The sequence below is a fragment of the Notolepis coatsorum genome (genome assembly GCF_963971535.1).
Source record: "Notolepis coatsorum genome assembly, chromosome: 14".
In the NCBI taxonomy this organism is placed as follows: Eukaryota; Metazoa; Chordata; class Actinopteri; order Aulopiformes; family Paralepididae; genus Notolepis; species Notolepis coatsorum.
The window spans coordinates 52380193-52403284 of NC_140178.1; the positions used below are offsets into that span (position 1 = coordinate 52380193).

The 23092-nt window shown below is 44.2% G+C and overlaps 1 protein-coding gene across 1 annotated transcript in view; it reads left to right on the forward strand.

Annotated features, from left to right (window-relative positions):
- The window catches only part of rgs9a (regulator of G protein signaling 9a), a gene marked incomplete at both ends in the record, with an annotated part of 61078 nt that extends 38225 nt beyond the window's left edge, over positions 1-22853 (forward strand). The window contains 8 exons of the mRNA XM_084329108.1: positions 5031-5060; positions 5253-5314; positions 6345-6458; positions 16831-16946; positions 20384-20471; positions 21330-21468; positions 22143-22225; positions 22682-22853. Coding sequence (XP_084185234.1) covers positions 5031-5060; positions 5253-5314; positions 6345-6458; positions 16831-16946; positions 20384-20471; positions 21330-21468; positions 22143-22225; positions 22682-22853 — 804 coding nt within the window. The remainder of the gene's footprint in view (positions 1-5030; positions 5061-5252; positions 5315-6344; positions 6459-16830; positions 16947-20383; positions 20472-21329; positions 21469-22142; positions 22226-22681) is intronic.
- Positions 22854-23092: the final 239 nt, after the last annotated feature.

Sequence of the window (23092 nt, forward strand, 5' to 3'; positions counted from 1 at the left end):
AATAGAAAACGCTAGCATTTACATTAGGTAGTTCCCAATTTGAAACCGAGACGCTGACTGCCCAACCAGGAGTCTGCAAATCGTGTTATGATTTCTCAAAACGCAACTGAGTAACACTAGCTAATTATTGGAAACAAGGCACGCTGGTGGGTGAGGCTCAGCCAAGAGGGCGGCCTATGGCCACACTCGCTATTCACATCACAAAATTAGCTCCCCACTCCCAAAATGTCAAATTTATATTGTCATTTTCAAAATGGTAATCATTGCCCCAAGCTTTACTTTACTTTGAATGAAATGTAAGTAATCTAATCGAATATATCTAATCTAAAGCTATTACCAGTTAAAACAATTGGGCACATTCTATCAAACATACTGTACATTTTGACCAAAATTAGACAGCCAAGCTCTTTTGTTTTGAGGCCAAATTCTCCCCATTTGATTTCCTAAGGCAATAACAGTATATGTGTATCTCCTTGCAAAGGGGCCACAACCCCTCCAACATAATCCTCAACATCTTCCCTATGCTGACCAAGTTTTCCATTGGTTTGGTCAGTCGTCCCTACGAACACAATTGGCAGTGTTCGTGGGTGGGAAGCTGGTGGTTCAAGTTCATGTTCTTTATTTGTCAAATACACAACAATACAAGGGCATTGCAGGCAATGAAATGTTTGTGTTTCGAGCTCAGACTCAACAGTGCACAATTAAGAAACAACAATGAATACAAGAATGGTAACAATAAGTATTAGTAGTAAGATAAAATAAAATATAAAATGAGGTAATATCAAATAAAATAGTCAATTATTTACAGAAAATGTCTTGCGTATAATTATGTGCATATATGTGTGTGTGTGTGTGTGTGTGTGTGTGTGTCCTGGTCATACTGCAAACAGCGACTCCTACTGGTCGATCGGGGCGCCTGTTCAGCAGGGAGGGGATCTGGGGGAAATAGCGTGAACCTCTGCACCTGTTACGTTCTCCCAGTGAAACTCCTCGCTGTCAGGTGAAAAGAAGCGGCTGACGACTCCACATGTATCGGAGGAGGCATGTGATAGTTCTACACCCTCCCCAGGCCGACAGTGGGGCAATGCGCGCAACGACAAGGAGGGAAATTGGCATAACGACTAAATTGGGGGATGGGAGAAAATTATAGGAAATAAAAAGATGATCAACATACCATGTTGCACGGCGGTTATTTCTAATCTGATGCACAGCAGATTAAAAATACGTTATTCCAAAAAGAGACGTGAGACTTGACTTGGACTTGTGATCAAAGACTCAAGACTTGACTTAGACTTGAGAGACAGGAGTCCTCTGGGGAAAGGGCTGTATGGCTTAAGATGGCTGTAAATAGTCACGTTTCTTTACATTAAGTACACTGAACAGGGCCATGATATAAATATGCATACATACTGTGGTTTACTTATTCATATAGCACCCCTCTAAAACATAGTTTACAAGGTGCTTCATGCAAAACAGATTCCAGATTCAAAACAGGTCATATGATCAAAGATGGATCACGAGTAAATCGAAACTGGTCATAAAAAAACAAACACGATGGTGCTAAGACGCCATGTAATCACAACGTTGTGTGTTCGAATCTGGTTCATGACCTGTGTTGCTGCTTCCCATGAGCCTCTTTGCTCTCTTACAGGTTAACTGTCTGTAGTGTGGTAGTGAAAGGGTTAACCTTCTGTAGTGTGGCAGTGAAAGGGTTAACCATCTGTATTGTCACAGTGAAAGGTGTGGTAGTGAAAGGGTTTAGAGCTAATTCTTGATTTATTGGTGGTCAAGGTGGCTGCATATCATTTTCCATTGTTGCAACAATAGTGTTCTGTGCACGAAGGAACTATTGTGTCTTGTTCGTTCTAAGGCCATACTTGATGCTAGAGCGGTGAGAGTGGTGTGTTGGTGGTCTCAATTTGTCCTGTACACGCTCCAGAACTTGATTTAGACTATTCATTTTCTTACTTGTCTTTTTTTTCTCTTTCCATACAGATTCATTTCCACCTTGCTTTGTTGGAGACATGGGTGTCATTTACACACACACACACACACACACACACACACACACACACACACACACACACACACACACACACACACACACACACACACACACACACACACACACACACACACACACACACACACACACACACACACACACACACACACACACACACACACACACACACACACACACACACACACACACACACACACACACACACACACACACACACACTACACTATACACTTTTGGTACCCTTTGTCTCACTCTCTTCCATCAGGTAATCTCATTCTATGCGTTTGCATTCCCAGTAGTTTTTAGATGCGAAACACCATCATAGAACAACAGTATCACTAACGCACCCACACATTCCTTCAGTCCAAAGAGATTAAAGGAACACACCAACATTATGTGAAATGCGCTGACCGTCTTCTCCAGAGTCAAATAAGGAGATATCTATAGAAATGTCCTCTTTATGCATTCAGTAGAAAGCTATCTGACTGCAAGTTAGTCTAGCGCAGTGTTTCTCAACTGGTGGGTCGCGACCCAAAAGTGGGTCGCGGGGCCATTTTGAGTGGGTCGCGGATGTGTGTTAAAAAAAAAAGTACAAAAAGTACAAAAAAATTTAATTGTATTTTGTATTTTTTTTTGCACTACCTATCTTTGTGAAAGTGGCTTCTCAGCTCTGGTCCAGCTGAAGACAAAGCGGAGGAACAGATTGGACATTGAGCATGACCTCAGAGTTGCTTTGTCTACCATCACCCCAGACTTTGAGACTCTTGTCAGGAGCAAACAACATCCCCAGTTATCCCATTAGTTCCCTGGGATGTTAAGCTAAGAAGTCTGCTAAGAAGGATATATGTAAGGGATAATGTATCATCGAGGTCATTTTTGCAAAATAATTGACAGACACAGTGTTCTAAGCACAGTGAAGGTCAATTATTTTGCGACAATGACCGAGTATAGCTATACATTATCCCGCTTATTACAGGGCTAACTTACTAACAATATACATAATTCATTTTACACCATCGACAAGACGAGATCAAATGCAGACGCAGTTGTTCTGTTGCTCCTCTGTCATCGCCGGCAGGTGTGTGGTCTGATTGCACCTGATGTAGTGCAGCTGTGCATAATCATGGTAAAGCTTAGCTTTCGTGACTGCGATCAAAATGCTTGATTGTGATTGGTCAATAGCGCTCTGTTGCCCCTAACAGCGGTCATTATTGCGCGTTGCCCATAGCAGCGGTGAATTATCGAGAAATAATTGACCGCTGTTAGGGGCAACCGAGCGCTATTGACCAATCACAATCAAGCATTTTGGCGAATGTTAAAACGCCATGTAATAATGTTTATTATTATTATTATTATTATTATTATTATTATTATTATTATTATTATTATTATTATTATTATTATTATTATTATTATTATTATTATTATTATTATTATTATTATTATTATTATTATTATTATTATTATTATTATTATTATTATTATTATTATTATTATTATTATTTTATTTTATTTCATTGTGTTTTTAGCCCTTAGTTGCACTTTTGTTGCAACCCCTGTTATCCCATTAGTCCCCCCAAACTTACTGTAGGTCTGTTATGTTAAGCTAAGAAGTCTGCTAAGAAGCATAATTATTTATTATTTATTATTATTATTATTATTATTATTATTATTATTATTATTATTATTATTATTATTATTATTATTATTATTATTATTATTATTATTATTATTATTATTATTATTATTATTATTATTATTATTATTTAATTTCATTGGGTTTTTAGCCCTAGTTGCACTTTTGTTGCAACCCCAGTTATCCCATTAGTTCCCCCAAACTTAGGTCTGTTATATTAAGCTAAGAAATCTGCTAAGCATATTATTTATTGTTATTTGATTTCATTGGGTTTTTAGCCCTAGTTGCACTTTTGTTGCAACCCCAGTTGTCCCATTAGTTCCCCCAAATTTAGGTATGTTATGTTAAGCTATATCTGCTAAGAAGCATATATTATTTATTATTATTTTATTTCATTGGGTTTTTAGCAATAGTTGCACTTTTGTTGCACTTTTTTGTGTTTATTTCATGTTTTGAAAGATTGCGTATTACTGCAATTTTCTTTTTTTACATAAATCATAGTGGTTAAAAATGTTGGGTCGCGACTTAATGACTAAGGAAAATGTTGGGTCCCGAGGCCAGACCAGTTGAGAACCACTGGTCTAGCGGATACAGACCACTAGCCTAGCTGTTGGCCAAAAACACCTCTGCGTTTTAAGTTAGGCTAAAACCCAGAGGAGTTTTAAGCTAGGCTAGTGGTCTGTATCAGCTTCTATTCATTTGTGCTAAGCTAGGCTAGGAAACTGGTATCTTATCTGTTTCCCTGACTCTGGAGAAGACGGTAAGCGCATTCCCCACAATCTTGGCATGTTCCCTTAAAGCTAGAGTGGGCAGCTCCAATCTACACAGTACAGCTGTTCCCACAGCTACTGGGTCATTAGAGGCCAATTCAGAGAACGTGTATTACCCAGGAGACAACACTGCTTCCTCATTTGAGATTCAGTCGTGGTTTGGAACACTGAACTCTAAATTACTGCCACTTAGTGTAAAGAGTGATCAGTAACCTTGTTGCAGAATAAATCAGGAGTAGCAGTATACACATGAAAACAGTCAATTTCATAGATCATCTGACTCAAATGGCGTTGTGCGGTGAGGAAGTTAGTCACTCTGCCCCCAGTGGCATCTCACAGGCATGACACTTCAATAATGAACCCATGATGAATGCTTCGCATCTATGACATGACTTTGTCTTTTTTTTTTCTCTTTGTCTTTTTTTTTTACCTCTTCCAACAGTAAATGTAGCAGTGTTGATAGCTTTAGTGTTCGTCTTTGTCCAACACTATGTATGTGTATATCTCATTACGCCTGATTACAATAATAAATTAATCAATTTTTTTGTTAATTTATTAATTAATTAATCTGTTGTTGTTTTTTTATCTTGCCTTTCAGAAAATCACCTTTGACCAGTACAGACGAATGGTATGTAATAACAATTTAATAACAATTAATATGTAGTTAGTAACATTGAATAGATTTACATCAATCGTTCACCTTGAAATATTCTTAACCTACAGGTAAAACCGCTGGCAAAAGAATAGAAGAAAAGTCCCAAAATGTATGCACATTACACAAATGTTCAAAATGATTTCCCCCCCCCTTTTTTCTCTTCAGAACATCCACTACCAGCAAGCCGTCATGAGGCCAAAGGTCAAGTCCAGTGTGTCCCTCTCACTGTAAGTGTCTCTCACACTTAAGAAACAACAAGGACACACAGGCCCCTTGGGCAGAGGAGTGTAGATTACTTGAATGTGCACAACACGACTAAATTATGTCCCTTTTCTCTCACGATAATTAACTGGTCCCTGACATTGCTGGACGTTATTTATTTGGAGATATCAACTGCTCGGGTGGTTGGGGTGGGACAAGCAGGTATTGATTTGTGGACCGCTGCGGCCGAGGTGGTCAAGAGTGCGATGTAGCGGCGGAGTGGGGGTGGGGTGTTGGTCCTGGGGGATCCGGTGGTCTTGTGGGAGGGGGGAGGGATTGGGGGAGGAAATGTCTATTGTCTAATGTCTTTTGTGTTGTTTGCTGTGTTTTTATTTTCTACTTGGTATCTTGTATTTTGTATTTATTAGTTAAGTTTTGGTCTGTATTTCTTCTTATTATTATTATTTTTTTTATCTTTTCCCCCCTCCTTTTTCCTCAGTTTTTCTCCCATCCCAATGTTAGTCGTTATGCCAATTCCCAATCCCCTTCCTGGTCGCTGCGCACCTACCCCCTACAGTCGGTCTGGGAGAGTGGAGGCTATCGCATGCTTCCTCCGACACATGTGTAGCCAATCAACCGCTTCTTTTCACCTGGCAGCGCGGACTCTCACTGAGAGGGTGTAACGTGTGGAAGGATCACACTACCCCCCTTAGATCCTTTCCTCGCTGAGCAGGCCCCGACTGAACTGTAGGAGTCGCTGTTTACAACGACCAGGACCCACCCACCAGCTTTCCCACCCCTAACACTGCCAATTGTGTTAGTATGAACGACCAGCCAAGCTGGTAGCAATGCCGAGAGCTGGGCTCGAACCCAGCGTCTCCTGCATTGGTGGCGAGCGCCTTGCCCACTACACCACCTAGCCGCCCTGTATTTCTTATTTCTAATTATCTTGTCATTCTTATTATTACTGTTGTTATTGTTGATGTTGTGTTGTAAAAATAAAATAAAAAATGAGTAAAAAAAAAGATAAATTATGTCCCTTTCCCCTCCCTGCAGCCTGGTTAAATACGCCACAACCTTCAAGAACCACGACCCCTTTCTGGCACCCTGTCTCCCTAGCAACCCCTGGCAGACCGACAATGACACATACTGGACTATGAACATGAGAAGGTGAGGGGTGTCACATCACTTTCTCAGTCTGACTTCATCTTGCGGTCCTCCTCAACCAGCGAAAGCAGTTTGTATGGAAGTGCTTTATTGCTCCCACAATGGGGCGTTCCTTTGTCACAGAAACAGCAGGACTAATAGCACACAGAGAAAGGCACAACCAGGACGCTGCTCAAAGAAACACAACAGAGTATCAAGACGCAGTACAGACTGGAGCTATGGGTCCAGTGAAACTCAAAAGTTACATCCATAGAATTTCAATTGATCCAAGTCCTGCGGTGGTTTCATCACAGCAAATAACTGGAGTGCCGCTGTAGGCATTCTAGGAAGGATGTAAATATATCTACAAATATTAATTACTGTATTGATCCGAATATAAGACACTGCTGATTATAAGATGACCCCTCTTTTTCAAGACTCATTTTTGGAAAAATACTTTTTTGAGGACCAAATCTTGAAAATAATTTCTGTCAATGTCCTGGAAGCGGCCACTTTGCAGACCACTGCAAGCTTTTCTCTGACTGTTTGCATTTTTAAGGCAGCCTTTTTGGGCTCGCCATCTTTTAACATTACACTCTGTAACATCATATGTCTTGGCTGCTCGACAGTTGTTAAGGCAATTGCCTATTGTCTAAATCTTAGAGTGAAGGAACGCAGATGAACAGAGCTCACACTTCACGTATCCAAGATGATCCACAGGTGTGTGCATGCATGTGTGTGTGTTCTTTTTTGTTTGTTGCACCTATCACTACAGGTGTGTGTGAGAGGGAGAGGGAGATGCAGAGAGAAAGAAAGTGGCTCGCTTGGGATACACTCGTTTGGTGCGATATGTTGTCATGTGTATGTTATGAGGGTGAGTGTTGACAAGGTACCAGTTGTGGAGGAAGAATGAGGCAGAGAATTGTTGCTATTCAATAGTGGTTCCTTTAATGTAGGAACAGTACACCAGAGAAATAGATAGCAATGACGCTGAGCGTCTACAGTGAAAGCACACAAAAATAATAAACCTAACTAATACAGGACGACCGGGTGCCAGGGAACGTCCGTGATCCAGGGTACCACCGTGTACCGATGCTGGAAGGAGAGTGAAGAACCGACGATAAAACACAGGGAAGACAGGGGTTACATAAGGTCACATTCCACACATTCCACATGCACCAAGGTGACAGCGAATCAGAGAACACAAACAATCAGTGACAGTAGGGAAGCAAGTGACAGGTGTCAGAATGGTGGTATGGTTCAGTGGTACGTTACAGTACCCCCCCCCCCCCCCCCCCCCCGACGAACGGCATCAGACGTTCACCTAGGGGCCTCGGGATGCAGCCGCCGGAAATACTCGATCAGGCTGGGATCTAAGATATCCCTTTGAGGCACCCAGGAACGCTCTTCTACCCCGTACCCCTCCCAATCCACCAAGAACTGAAATGTCGGATGAACCCTCATAGAGGCCGGAAGCCGCAGCCTGTAAGCCACAGGATTCACCCGACGAACCACTTTAAAGGGGCCTATGAAGCGAGGAGCCAGCTTCCTGGATTCCACCCGGAGAGGGAGATCACGGGTGGAAAGCCAAACCCGCTGCCCAGGACGGAAAACCGGAGCTGGACGACGCTTGCGGTTAGCCTGCCGCTGAGCCTTAACCGAGGCCTTCTGCAGCGCCGCTCGAACCCGGTTCCACGTCCTGCAACAGCAAGCCATGTGCCTGGGCCGATGGCACCTCAGCCTCCTGCTCCTGTTCGGGGAACAGAGGAGGTTGAAAACCATATTGACACTGAAAGGGAGACATACCAGTAGAGGAGGAGAGGAGGGTATTATGCGCGTACTCAGCCCAGGCCAACCTCCTACTCCACGTCGCCGGACACCCGGCAACGTAACACCTCAGGACACCCTCCAGATCCTGGTTGACGCGCTCCGTCTGCCCGTTCGATTGCGGATGGAACCCAGACGACAGGCTGACGGAGGCGCCGAGGCCGGTGGCAAACGTCTTCCAGAACCTGGAGGCGAACTGAGGACCCCGGTTGGACACAATATCCACTGGAAGCCCCGTGGACCCGAAAGATGTGCTGCACCACCAGATCAGCTGTCTCTCGGGCCGAGGGAAGCTTGGGAAGGGGAATGAAGTGGGCCGCTTTGAAGAAACGGTCCACTACCACCAAAATGGTAGTGAACCCATCTGACAGGGGAAGGCCAGAAATAAAATCCAGGGATATGTGCGACCAGGGGCATTTGGGAATAGGAAGCGGCCAGAGGAGACCTGCTGGCGCACAGCGAGAGGTCTTACTGCGCACGCACACCGGGCAGGCCACCACAAAGGAACGTGTATCCCCCTCCTCTGTCGACCACCAGAACCTCCTACGGATAAACTCCAGAGTTCTGGCGGCCCCAGGGTGGCCGGTGAGTGAATAGGTATGTGCCCACTGCAGCAGGCGTGAGCGTGCAGCCTTGGGCACATACATCCGCCCCGGAGGACCCCCACCGGGATCGGGCTCCCATGTCAGAGCCGATCTTACCACCCTATCTATGCCCCATGACACGGTGCCAAAATCAAGGCCTGTGGAATAATAGGGTGGGGCTTCTCCTCCCGACCCGGAAGATCAAACTGGCGTGACAAAGCGTCAGGTTTGACGTTCTTGGAACCGGGCAGATAGGAGATGGAAAATCGAAATTGAGTGAAGAATAACGCCCACCTGGCCTGGCGAGCTTTAAGGCGTTTAGCCCCTTGGATGTAAGCCAAGTTCTTATGATCAGTCCAAACAATGAAAGGATGTGCCGCCCCCTCCAACCAATGTCTCCATTCCTCCAGTGCCAACTTGATTGCCAACAACTCCCGATTACCCACGTCGTAGTTACGCTCGGCCGAAGACAGCCAGCGAGAAAAAAAAGCAAGGATGCACTTTACCGTCCTCTAAACATCTCTGAGAGATCACCCCCCCCCCCCCACTGCGATGTCAGAGGCATCCACCTCCACTATGAATGGAGTCTCTGCATCGTGGCGGATCAGTACAGGGGCGGAGGTAAATCGACGTTTGAGGTAGCAGAAGGCCAACTCTGTCCTAGGCGACCATTCAAAGCCAGGGAGAGAGGATTTAGTGAGAGCTGTTAACGGATTGGCTAAGGCGCTAAAATTGCTTGAGGAGACATTTTAGCACCTCATGAATGTGAATTTAGTGTTGCACCATATCGCGAGAAAAAATCAGGATGTCATCTAAGTACACAAAAACTGACACCCCAATTAAATCCCGCAGCACGTCGTTAACCAGGGCTTGGAAAACTGCCAGAGCGTTAGCTAAACCAAAGGGCATGACTAAATACTCATAATTCCCATTGGGCGTGTTAAATGCAGTCTTCCACTCGTCTCCCTCTCTAATCCTGACCAAGTTGTATGCATTACGTAAGTCAAGTTTAGAGAAGACCTGTGCCCCCTGTAAGCACTAAAAGGCGGTGTCCATGAGAGGCAGAGGGTAACGGTTCTTGATGGAAACGTTGTTCAACCCCCTATAATCAATGCACAGTCGCTGGGTACCGTCCTTCTTAGCTACAAAAAAGAAGCCAGCGCCGGCAGGGGATGTGGACGGACGAATATGCCCCACGAGTAATGCCTCCTGAATGTAAGTGTTCATAGACACTGTCTCTGGGCGAGAGAGGGAGAACATACGCCCATGGGCGGAGAGGTACCGGGTAGGAGATTAATGGGGCAGTCGTATGATCTATGAGGCGGTAGTGCTTTCGCACGCGTCTTACAAAAAACGTCCGCCAAATAGATCTCAGGCACGCCTATTAAATTGGGATTAGGAGATATGACTGAGTCTGCAACGCTCCCCACCATCCTGGAGAGAGAAGAGGGAGACAAAAAAGAAGAGAGGGGGGGGGGGGGGGAAGGGGGTTAAACTCTCGCCGGAGACCGACTTAACGCCGTTCCCCATTGAGAGTTCACCCGTGGCCCAATTAATGACAGGGTTGTGTGTGGCTAGCCAAGGATGGCCTAAAACAATGACACAGTAGGGAGTCATAATAACAAAAAATTCCACCCACCACCCGCCACCTGAATGTGCAGCTGAGCCGTGCGTTGGGTAATGCTTCCACTACCCAGTGGCTGTCCATCCAAGGCTTGGACGGGAATGGGCACCTCTAAAGTCTCCACTGGAATACCCCACTCCTTGATCAACCCAACATGTGTATGAGATTCCCTGCTGCCCCTGAATCCACTAAAGCCCTGGTCCTCTTGACGTCCCTCCCACACCCCACAGTGACATCAAAAAATTCGCGGGAATCGTGTGCCAAAGGAGAATTGAGCCCACCTGCCAGCGCCTCCCCATGACCTAGCGGGCCCCTCCTTTTCCCGACGGCGCCCTACAGCTGCCAAATCGATGGCCGGTACGTCCACACCGGAAGCAGTGTCTTTCTTCTATGAAGTGCCGCCGCTCATCGTCCGAGAGCGACAGCGCCCCAAGCTGCATGGGTTTGTCACCCAGTGGCTCACTCGCGTAGTGCGGGAAGATATCGGCACCGGAAGAAGAAGGGACCCGTGTTTGAGCAGATGTACCCCGCTCACGTTCCTTCTCCCAATGCCGATTGTCCAGATGGATGGCCAATTAATGATCCCATCCAAATGCTCCAGCAACTCACACACGGAGAGCTCGTCTCTCATCCGCAAGGAGAGACCCTGGACAAACAACACACAACAGGGGACCTCAGGCCAAGCTGCCTCCCGGGCCACGATTCTGAAATCAATGGCGTAATCTACCACAGTGTGGAGTTCCTGCCGGAACTCGAAGATTATTCTCAACTCCCCGGTAAAGGCGTCCACATTGCGGAAGATTACCGACCCACTTTCCTATTCAGCCGTAGCCCAGGAGAGCGCTCGACCAGTGAGGAGGGTAATGATGTAAGCGACCCGGGATGTAGCGGAGGGGAATGAGCGTGGCTGCAGCTGAAATACGAGTGAGCACTGGGTGACGAACTCCCGACACCCCTCCGGTGCTCCCCCGTAGCGGCCCGGCGGTGTTAGCCGTGGCTCCTGAGCCTCCTCCTGGAGCCCGAGGAACGACCGACCTCTCTCGCCGCCGGCAGCCAACTCCTCCGGCGTGGACTCGGCTGCCGCCGTCCTCGCCTCGGCAGCCTCTGATCGAGCCATCTTGGCTGTGGCTAACGCCAAGCTCGCCGTCTCCTGGGAGGTGATGGACAAATGTTATGGTTTGTAAACAACCCCAACAGCACGACACAGACAGGTAGTTCAGAGTTAGCCAAAAACTATGGGCATATTTATTTACAAACAGAAATGAGCAAAAAACAACGTAAAAGCATTCAGGGGGAATGTCCTTAGCAGAGTAGGCTCTGCGGCTCTGCAGCTCTGCCCAGAGCAGAGTTGGCGCTGTGGCTCTGCGGCTCTGCAGCTTATTCAATATCCACTCGGGGAGGAACAGAAAGAAAAGAGAATGTCATTAATCGAACGTAGGGATAATGAGGCAGTCCAGTAACTAAGCAGAGTCCAGTACCAAAACAAGCGACACCTCTTCAGTGTTTACGGAACACACAAAAAACAGAATGAAGGTCTTGAGTCCAGGAAAAAATTAGGAAATCAGAGCATCAAAAATATACTTCCAAAAACTCACCAAGGGCAAAGTGAGACACGAGGCACGGGTCCACGGAGGCAGAGAGGGGTAACAGCGGCGACTTCCAAGAGCGTACTGGAGAAACAACACAAGAGGAACAAGCAGCAGGTGGTGGTGACCAAAACAACCCGACACTGAACGTTCAGAAACCCTGTGTATAAAAGGGCTCCCTTCGAGCTGATTGGAAACTCCTTTCAGGTGCGTGATGGTAATTGGTACCTGGAAGCGCGCAGTACTCGGCCAGCACTCACACAGCCCCCCCAGGCGACCCAGCTCGGCGCTAACTTGTTGCTGGCGATCCGCCACCAGCCCCAAGGCATTTTTCTGCTCCTGGAGAGCCTCCCATATCGCCTCCATGGTACCTGCTGTGGTCGGTTCTTCTGTTACGAGGGTGAGTGTTGACAAGGTACCAGTTGTGGAGGAAGAATGAGGCAGAGAATTGTTGCTCTTCAATAGTGGTTCCTTTAATGTAGGAACAGTACACCAGAGCAATAGATAGCAATGACGGCGAGCCGACGATAAAACACAGGGAAGACAGGGGTTACATAAGGTCACATTCCACACATTCCACACGCACCAAGGTGACAGCGAATCAGAGAACACAGACAATCAGTGACAGTAGGGAAGCAAGTGACAGGTGTCAGAATGGTGGTATGGTTCTCAGGCAACAGCCAGGGAACCAAGAACGTTACAGTGTAATGACATTTAAAAGTCTAGACCCTGAAAATCAGACAACCTTTTTCAGATCTTTCAATGTTTTTTTCCCCTTTAAGATCAAATTCAGCTACATGAATTGCAAGCAGAGCAGAGAGGGAGAGGGAAGACAGAGGTCACTTTGAGTCAAGTCACAAATAAGTCACAGGTCATAGGGCTCAAGTCTCAAGTGAGTCACAGGTCCCAATAAAACAAGTCGGGTCACACATAATTATCAAGTCAAGTCAAGTTTAACTCTAAGGACATTTGGATGATTACACTAGTACACTACACACCATTATACTATTACATTATTACACACTATTATACTATTACACTATTGACACTATTACACTATTACAAACTATTAAATATTACATACTATTACACACTTAAGCATGGGGGTGTGGTTAACCTAGACCAATGCAAGTAGTAGACTGTTCTGAGTTGACACCTCACATAAGTCTCTATGACAAAAGGTTCATGAAATATTACAGGGGACAGGGCTTATTTTAATGGTCAATGATGGAAATTAATAAATGTTTTTAATGCATAGGTATAAGCAGCAATGACAAAAGATTCACTATGGCATGTCCATGTTGTAAACATGGGCCAGAGAGCTGATTCCCGAAGGCTCTGAGCAGCTAATCTGTGTAATATCGCCCTCTTGTGTTCAAAAGGTGTTTTTTTTTCTTTTTTGTGAACAAATTATTTTTCTTTTTCTTTTTTGACATGACATACAAACATTCACAGTAGAAATCCACTATAAATCACAGATAGATGTAGATTAAAGATTAAAGATATACACAGATTAAGGAGTGTGCGGTAACTGTTAGGTCTGTATCTGACAATAATGTGACGTGACGTGATATGACATAAGTTAACATAAGAGAGCCTCACTCAGCTTGTACAGAAAAGGCCCCGTTCCCTGTACGTGGCTAACTGAGTTAGCCAGATAATCTTCAGGATAACTTGACATAAGTCAAGCTTTTTGGTTCCACAAAGCAGGTTTGTCTAAATCACTATGGCAACAGATTGAAAAATTTGAACCTGCTTCAGCGCAGGTTTAGTTCAGTTAGCTGGATAAACTGGCCACTCCCTCGCAAAAAAATGCCAGCTCCCTTCCGCACAGATCCCATTATACCATTCTGAATTATGTTTTTGTGCTTCGTTTTTCTAGAGGGGGCTTTTGAAATGTAAAATAATAGACCTAAAATGCTGATAATAAATCATATTCAGCCTATGGATTTACTTTGTCCTAAATAATGCACGTTATAGCTATACAGCGCTCGCGAGTCGCGACACACACTATGTGGTTATTTTAATAACGGAGCATTGCAAATGTGAATCCCGCAGGGATATTTTTAATGAATGAAACCTATCGGGCATTTGGCTCGGATTCGTTTCATATTCTCCGCTGTGGATGTAATTTGCTTAACCGGAGCACCCGGATTGTGTTTCATTCAAGCATAAATTGAAGCGGCTTTACGCGTGGATTGTGGATGTGAATTACGAGGAATCTGAATCTGTGGATTGTTGAATTGTATTACTGTTATCATGTTATTGTGATATTGTAACTGGTGCGCTGTTTGACGGACTTGATGACGTGGACGTGACTTGAGAAAAGTGAATGAGCATTTATCTATTCAAGCACTGTTATCTGATGATGAACAAGAGGGTGATGAACATGACTGGTATAAACTAAAGGTTAATCAATTCAATGCATGTATGGATGATGTCCGAAACAGATTAAAACCTGATTAATAGTGAAACTGTTAATAGCCTCCAAGTCTCTGACACCGTTATTTCGGGGGTCGCGCCTTGAAAACGTTGGGAACCATGTATTTATATAGTACATGATACCTAAGAGCATACAGTACAGATATCCTCATAAGTATCTATTAATTCGTATCAATTAGATACTCTTTGGGCTTTTTTTTATCTACTTATTCTGAAAGAGTTGAACTAATTATTTTCGCTAGCAAGATCTCATTCGATTATTCATTACATTAAGCTTACTGCCAGCAGGCACATTTAAAGAAATATAATCTGATTGATTGGGGTAATGAAGGACTTAAAATTAGCCTATACATATGCATTTAACTTGTCGGTGAGGCTATTGAGCCGTACTACCGCACACTCCTGGTGCAGTCGTAATATGGGCCAAGGCCAAACGCCACGTGCACGCGCACGCGCATACATGTCTCTCTCTTCTTTCATGAGGCGGAGCTGGGGACGAGACGGGCGGTCTTTTGTCACATAACACACGCCCAACACTCCACACACACGCACACACACGGACACACACACACACACAGTCTAGGTGATAAGTGCCGGCCGGGGTATACGGCGCGACGAGTAATTTTTGTGTCGTCGCGCCGTATAGGCACCCCGGCCGGCACTTATCACCTAGACTTTGCATAATAATAGGATGCGCGCACTTCTGCCTCAGTGACGTAGCCTAAACGTCGTTTGACCGCGTATGCCCACCACTGATTGTACCCATTCTGCAATCTGTTAATAAAGTTTTCAATCAATCAATGCCAAAATCAGGATTTCGGCGATCGACGTCTGACGTCTGAGTACTCTGGTTCGAATTAACGAGAGTGAATCAGCCTTTGAGGAACAGGGATAGCCTGGTTTCAGTCATCGGGTTAATTGAATCTGGCTAATGGGACTTTTGATCGACTTAGTTGAACCAGGTACGGGGAATAGAATGTAATAAAAAAAGTCAATCAACGAACTCGATTCTTGTACCGGATCTCCTCCCTGGTAAACAAGAATACCCTGAAGACTCTGGCAGGAGCACTCATTCAAGGGTACTACGACTATGCTTGCACCTCATGGTACCAAAGCACCTCAAAGGCACTAAAAACCAAATTACAAACATCTCAAAACAAACTAGTCAGTCTACTGCTTGATCTGACTCCTAGAACCCACCTCACCCCTGCACACTTTGCCAACCTAGGATGGCTTAGAGTAGACGACAGAGTACAGCAACTTGCAATGGGCCTGGTCTACAAGATACACTACACGACCAAGGTACCCATGTACATGTCAAAATACTTCCCAAAGGTCAGTGAATACCACGATCACAACACCAGAGGGAGCTCCACAAATCATGTAAAACCCAGATTCGGCTCAAACAAGGGACTAAACACGTTTCGCAATTATGCCACGACAATGTGGAACGCCCTACCCAAAGCTGTAAAGGAATGTGAATCACTACCCACCTTCAAAAACACTCTCAAAGAACACCTACGGGAGACTGCAATTCAAAACTGGCCCCTACAAATGTCCTAACCCAGTTGTACAATAAAGACCAAGCATGGCTTTGTCAGTATTCCAATGTACCCAACCCCCCCCCCCCCCACCTCCAATGTACAGCCCCACCCAACCCCACCCCACCTACCCAACCTCCTCCAATGTACAGTTTCTATGTCAAATGTAGGTCAGTATTCCAATGTACAGTGTGTCCCCCTACCCAACCCCCCCCCCCCCACCTCCAATGTACAGCCCCACCCCACCTACCCAACCTCCCCCAATGCACAGTTTCTATGTCAAATGTATATACACTCTTTTTCTGGATTTTTTTTGTATCACAAACAGTACTGTATTTGAAAATCTGGTATGTCATAAATGTATAGATGTAGCAGTACTGTCTATCTGTATGTCGTGTGTGTCATATGATGAATTGAAAATGGAGGACCCTGATGGAAACAAGACGAAAGTCTTTCTCAGGTCTGCATCCTCTTAACAATTGTATGTATTGAGCTGTACTGTACTGTACCCATTCTGCAATCTGTTAATAAACTTTTCAATCAATCAATCAATCAATCAATCAATCAATCAATCAATTCAATCAATCAATCAATCAATCAAAGGGCCCAGGAGTGTGACCCCATTGACTTTGCATTGGACTTTGCACTAACTATCTGAGGCTAGTAAATCATGGATTGTGCTGAGAAAGGACTCTACAACTCTAACAACAAGGACTCTAACAACACCATTGGTAAGAAAGAAACAGGGGTAGGGTTCCAAAACTCCCTTTAATGTGTCCTCTCTGTCCACAGAGTGGCCGTTCCTACTAAGATGAGTGTGGAGCGCTGGTCCTTCAGCTTCTTCGAGCTTCTGAGTGACCTGCGTGGACGCGACGACTTCAAGGTCTTCCTCAAGAAGGAATTCAGCGGTGGGTGGCCAGTTTGAAATTGGCTTGTCAAGTATGTGGTGTGTTGGGCGTCCAAAAAACAAGACAAAGAGTCTAATAATGGCCTGGCTTCTCTGTGCAATCTTTAGCTATGGATAGCAAGTTACTATGTGTGCAGTTTGTGAATGAATGTGGGAACACACTAAGATGTCACTCCAAACCTTTACTGAAAGTTGACAGCCCTGCCAACATATAGAATAAACCTCAATTTTGATAATGTTAGCTTGGCTAATGTACGTTGCTAACGCTGACAACGTTCATTGCTAACTTTGATAACAGCGCCTAGGTTAGCTTGGCTAACATGTGTTCCTAATGTTGATAATGTTAGCTTGGCTAACATACGTTCCTAATGTTGATAACGTTAGCTTGGCTAACATACGTTCCTAATGTTGATAACGTTAGCTTGGCTTAACTTTAACATCACTAGCTAGCGTGTTACCTTGTGGTTTGCTGTATGCATGTAGAAGCATGAGCTCACACTCTTATACAGAGCTGTCTCTACGCCTGTACGTCACAGCTTCCGAAACACCTCTGACCAAGAGGGCAAGAATTTGCAACAAATCGGGACATCCGTGACCAAATTAGTTTGAAATAAAATGTGGCTATAATGTTGAATTGGGTGCATACAGAGTATCACTAATAAATAAAATATTAAGCTTGTCTGAACGTGTATGCGTTATGCAGTGATATAGTAGTTGTAGTTATCAGAAAAGTAAACAGACTATGTATTTTCTGCGTGAGGAAACCATACTTTTTTTTTGTATCCACTTTTTCTCCCATTTTCTATATTTTTCTCCCATCCCAATTTCGTATCATCCAATTCAACCCTCCCCTGTCACGAACGCTGTTTCTTGCCTCCCACAAGCCGGCTGCAATGTGGACTAAGTCATACATAGCACAAGTCCCCTCCGGTACTTGAGGTAACAGCAGTCGCATCTTTTCACCTGCGCAGCTCGATCTCTCAGTGGCGAGGAGTAACGCATGGGAGGCTCACGCTGCCCCCGACACTTCCTGATTCTACTGCGCAGGCGCACCAACCGACCTGTAGGAGTCGCTGTCCACAACGCCCGATCCCCACCCTTCAGTTTCCCTCCCCGTAATACGGCCAATGTGTATTACTGCGGACGACCAGCTAAACTGAAAACAATGTGGAGAGCTGGATTCGAACACGCGAACCCAGCGTCTCCACATTGGTGGCGAGTGCCTTGCCCACTACACCACCTAGCCGCCCCGAAACCATACCTTTATGGCGGTGTTCATTGTTGTTTCCATGGACAGTCCATGTATGACAGTCCATGCCATCCAACTCTCTGTGTAGGAGAATGCTGTGAGCTGTGATTGTGCGTGCAGCAGAGTGAAAGATAAGTGTTTCTAGCCTTTAATAATTTCTCTCACTCGTCACCTGCTGCTCCGTGACTGGCCTCCGCGTTGTGTCATTTTACTTGGATATCTCATTAGCTGTCTCACACTGTATCAACCCCTGTTAGTACATCCGTAGTCAGAAGAAACGACACTGCAACGTGATCTCTTTCCTGATGTTTATTTTCATAAACATAGCTTCGTACGAGATGTAACCCATTCTGTAATGTCCTTGCTTCTCTCATTAGTCCAATGGTTCTGAGGCCTCGTCGTAGCCAACAACCATTCCCTGTTAGCCGAAGCTAGCGATGATGTGGCACTTCCCCTCCCCCACCCAGCGAGGGTGAGGAGGGATCTCAAAGTCTCTGATCAACGCGTCTGCTCGATTCCACGTCGTGTCTTAATCTAACTTACCCCGGAAGGAACTGACATCTCATAACATTCTCCCCATAGCAACGGGCCCCGCCCCCTCTTCTCGTTACTACGTGACACGCTACCATGGCAACGGCTGGTCACCTTTAACACACTAAACGTCCTCTTCTATTGATGTCGAACTCTTCCCATAGCTCTCTGACCAAACCTCCCCCACCAGCGGCCTGTTATCTCTTCTGTTGAACAACTCGGCCGACGACGACCTTGGCACTCACACACCCTGCTTGCTGCTCTCTACCGTGGAAACACACACTGGCTGCCGGCTACTTTTAATATCTATAGATCCGTCTGAGTAGATGCTGTCATCTACAGATATTTACATTATATACACATTGAAAAAAACGGATTCCTTCAAGAGTGAACTGTGATTAGTTTACTTTTGTGGGGACAGATAGACAGAGATACAGACATACCCTGTTCTAGACGACTCACAGCCAACTTATAATTTATATGAATCTATATTCATGTAGACAATTTATATGAATATTTCTTTCAAGCATTTGAGTTTTATTAGGTTTTCCTAAATATATCTAATATAACATACTGTATATTAATATAGCTGTTTTATTACATGTTTTATATGACATATTTCTATAGTAGTATATGTTTTATACAACATACAGTATATTCCTATGGTATACTGTATTTGTTTAGATGTTTGATATGCCTCTACATGTTTTATATGACATATATTCCTCATAATTTATGTCCCTGAAACATACAACATATCTTGCATAAGTTCACTATTTAAACCCAACATTATCATGTATGACTTAAAGTATAATAACCCAAAAATATAGGAGTGGGTCTGTAGGTCCTGCTTAAATAAAAGCTTTCCACATGGGAGTGGTGGAATGTATGTATGTATGTATGTATGTATGTATGTATGTATGTATGTATGTATGTATGTATGTATGTATGTGTGCGTGCATGTAGTATTCGTTCATAAAGGTGAAATGGGTGGACTGAATTTAATTTGTGTATAAAATTGCAACAAGTGTGTGTGTGTGTGTGTGTGTGTGTGTGTGTGTGTGTGTGTGTGTGTGTGTGTGTGTGTGTGTGTGTGTGTGTGTGTGTGTGTGTGTGTGTGTGTGTGTGTGTGTGTGTGTGTGTGTGTGTGTGTGTGTGTGTGTGTGTGTGTGTGTGTGTGTGTGTGTGTGTGTGTGTGTGTGTGTGTGTGTGTGTGTGTGTGTGTGTGTGTGTGTGTGTGTGTGTGTGTGTGTGTGTGTGTGTGTGTGTGTGTGTGTGTGTGTGTGTGTGTGTGTGTGTGTGTGTGTGTGTGTGTGTGTGTGTGTGTGTGTGTGTGTGTGTGTGTGTGTGTGTGTGTGTGTGTGTGTGTGTGTGTGTGTGTGTGTGTGTGTGTGTGTGTGTGTGTGTGTGTGTGTGTGTGTGTGTGTGTGTGTGTGTGTGTGTGTGTGTGTGTGTGTGTGTGTGTGTGTGTGTGTGTGTGTGTGTGTGTGTGTGTGTGTGTGTGTGTGTGTGTGTGTGTGTGTGTGTGTGTGTGTGTGTGTGTGTGTGTGTGTGTGTGTGTGTGTGTGTGTGTGTGTGTGTGTGTGTGTGTGTGTGTGTGTGTGTGTGTGTGTGTGTGTGTGTGTGTGTGTGTGTGTGTGTGTTTTTAATGATCCCAGGGGAGAACTTGGCATTCTGGGAGGCAGCTGAGGAGATGAAATGGGGAACTTCATCCTCCATGATTGAGAAAGCTAAACACATTTTCAAGTGAGTTGGGGCAGATAAAGGAAAAGTGTTTGCATTTCACAACTACTGACCTGTCCTTCCATTAATTTGTGCTAAGCTAGGCTAGTTTGCAGCCAGATAGCTTTCTACTGAACGCACAGAGAGGAAATTGGTATCCATTTTCTTGTCTGACTCTGGAAAAGATGATAAGTGCATTTCCCATAATGTTGGCATGTTCCTTTAAATGAAGATCTTGTGTATACAAATATTTGTGACATTGATCTAGGACTTATAGGAACCCAAGGAGGACAATACACTACCTGAAGCATACTGCACCTTGTGACACTGTGAATACTGGAATATATATTTCATTTAGTTAGATTTAAATTATAATTATATTGACCAAATTGTTTACACTGCTTTCCCCATGCTCAGTATATTTTTACTGTATTTATTTCTGTATATTTTATTTCATTTCATTTTATTCTATTTTACTCTACTCTTATCCTAGGCAACTTGATTTGATTTGTGTTATTATTCTAATTTGTGACCTGTCCTGTCTAAATGTTTAAATGTTGAGCGATTTGCAGTGCCAAATTTCCCACGGGATAATAAAAGTATTTCTATTCTATTCTATTCTATTCTATTTGCCTGTAAGTATATGTGTTGGTGTCTATATCATATTAATCATGAAGTGTATGTGTGTGTGTGTGTGTGTGTGTGTGTGTGTGTGTGTGTGTGTGTGTGTGTGTGTGTGTGTGTGTGTGTGTGTGTGTGTGTGTGTGTGTGTGTGTGTGTGTGTGTGTGTGTGTGTGTGTGTGTGTGTGTGTGTGTGTGTGTGTGTGTGTGTGTGTGTGTGTGTGTGTGTGTGTGTGTGTGTGTGTGTGTGTGTGTGTGCAGGACCCACTTGGCCCCTGGGGCCCCTCGTTGGATCAACATTGACGGCAGGACCATGGGTCTGACAGTGAAGGGTCTGGACTTTCCTCACCGCTATGTTCTGGAAGGTGCCCAGACACATGTCTTCCTGCTCATGAAAAAGGTGTGTGTATGTGTGTTTTGTTGAAACTGTTTTCTAAGATGTCTCTCTCTGTCTAGGGTTCAAGCCAGTACACATTGCACAGGAACAGCACCACAAACAATAGACAAAACTTGACAGACAACATAACCATCACATCAACATATAAAATAAACCTAGAAGGATGTAGAGAGATAGAGAGACATTGGACATGACTCCTGTTCCTCTCTTTTTTGATATTTGTATTTGGTATTTAATTGGTATTTGTCTTTATTTTTCATATTAAACCAAATAAAATACAGTTTTATCATCACAGAAATATTGGTAGCCTATCATATCTCTGTTATGTTGTATTTGTGAGAGAGAATAAAAAACACCAATAATCGAACTACAATTTATTAGGCTGTACATAATACCAATAATCTACATTCACACTACATATTACATCATAAACAGTACACATAAAGTATGAACAAATAATACACACACACCTTTCTAAATCTCCCATGTTTATGCTTTAGCTATTATCTCCTGCTTTTGCGTTAATCACATCCCTGATTATTGGAATGAATTATATGACACTGAAACCAACACAGAATCACATCATGTCCTGTTACCACTTTTTGAGCGTGTGGGTAAAGATGGCTAACCATTGAATTGTTAAACGCTCATCTTTGTGCTGTTTCCTCCTCATTTAGGATACATTCTTCCGCTACCTCAAGTCTCCAGTCTACAAGGAGAGCCAGAAGAAGGCCCTGAACCCTGAGCCTCACAATTTCAAGTTAGTAGCTCATTTGATATGATGTACAGTATGTCCCCAAGAGCCTCGTGATGTTGATGGGTTTACTGACTTACACAAGTCATTGCTCATTTAGTTTTTAGCTATGTGTGAAAATGTATTGCTGGTACTTTATTGAATATAATAGTAGTTTGACACCATGAAATGGGTGGGGGGCAAAATGTCTTCAATATGGCTGGAAATAATGTCAAGTTGAAGCTACACAGAAGAAATTACGACGTCATTGACTAATCTTATTCTTTCCAAATAGTTTAGAAAATATGGAGGGATATACAATAGCAGAAAATGTAGTTCCTGAGTTCTGTAGAGTTTGATGAGGATGCGCGCACACACACCTATATAAATGTACCAGAACATTTGGTTATTCTTTCCATTAATCTCTTCTGTCTTTTGTCTCTATCTCTATCTCCTCATCTCCCTATGTCCCGCCCCACCCAGTGAGGGCCAGTTGGAGGCCAATGCCAAGAACAGAGGCCTGGGTATCCACCCTATCATCCTCTGGAAGCAGGAAGAAGATGAGCGTGCCAAGGCTGTCATCGCTGCCAAGCCCATTGACATCAAGGATGTGCAGAACAAGATAGAGATCAGGAAGAAGTCTATGGCGGCCTAATATGAGAGTCTTCACACGCCTGTCTCAGAAATGGAAAAACAGGAAGACATAACATCAGAGACCCTACTAATGTCTGAAGACATACGCGGTCCAACAGTTGGTGAACTGTTAACCTTCACTCATAAAGGATGTTGAAAAGATACAGGCATTATTTCTTTAGCTGTTTTACTTTGATGGGTGAGAAATGCAATTTGTGTATGACTTGGAAGGATAAGTACAATAGAACGCCACGCATGTCT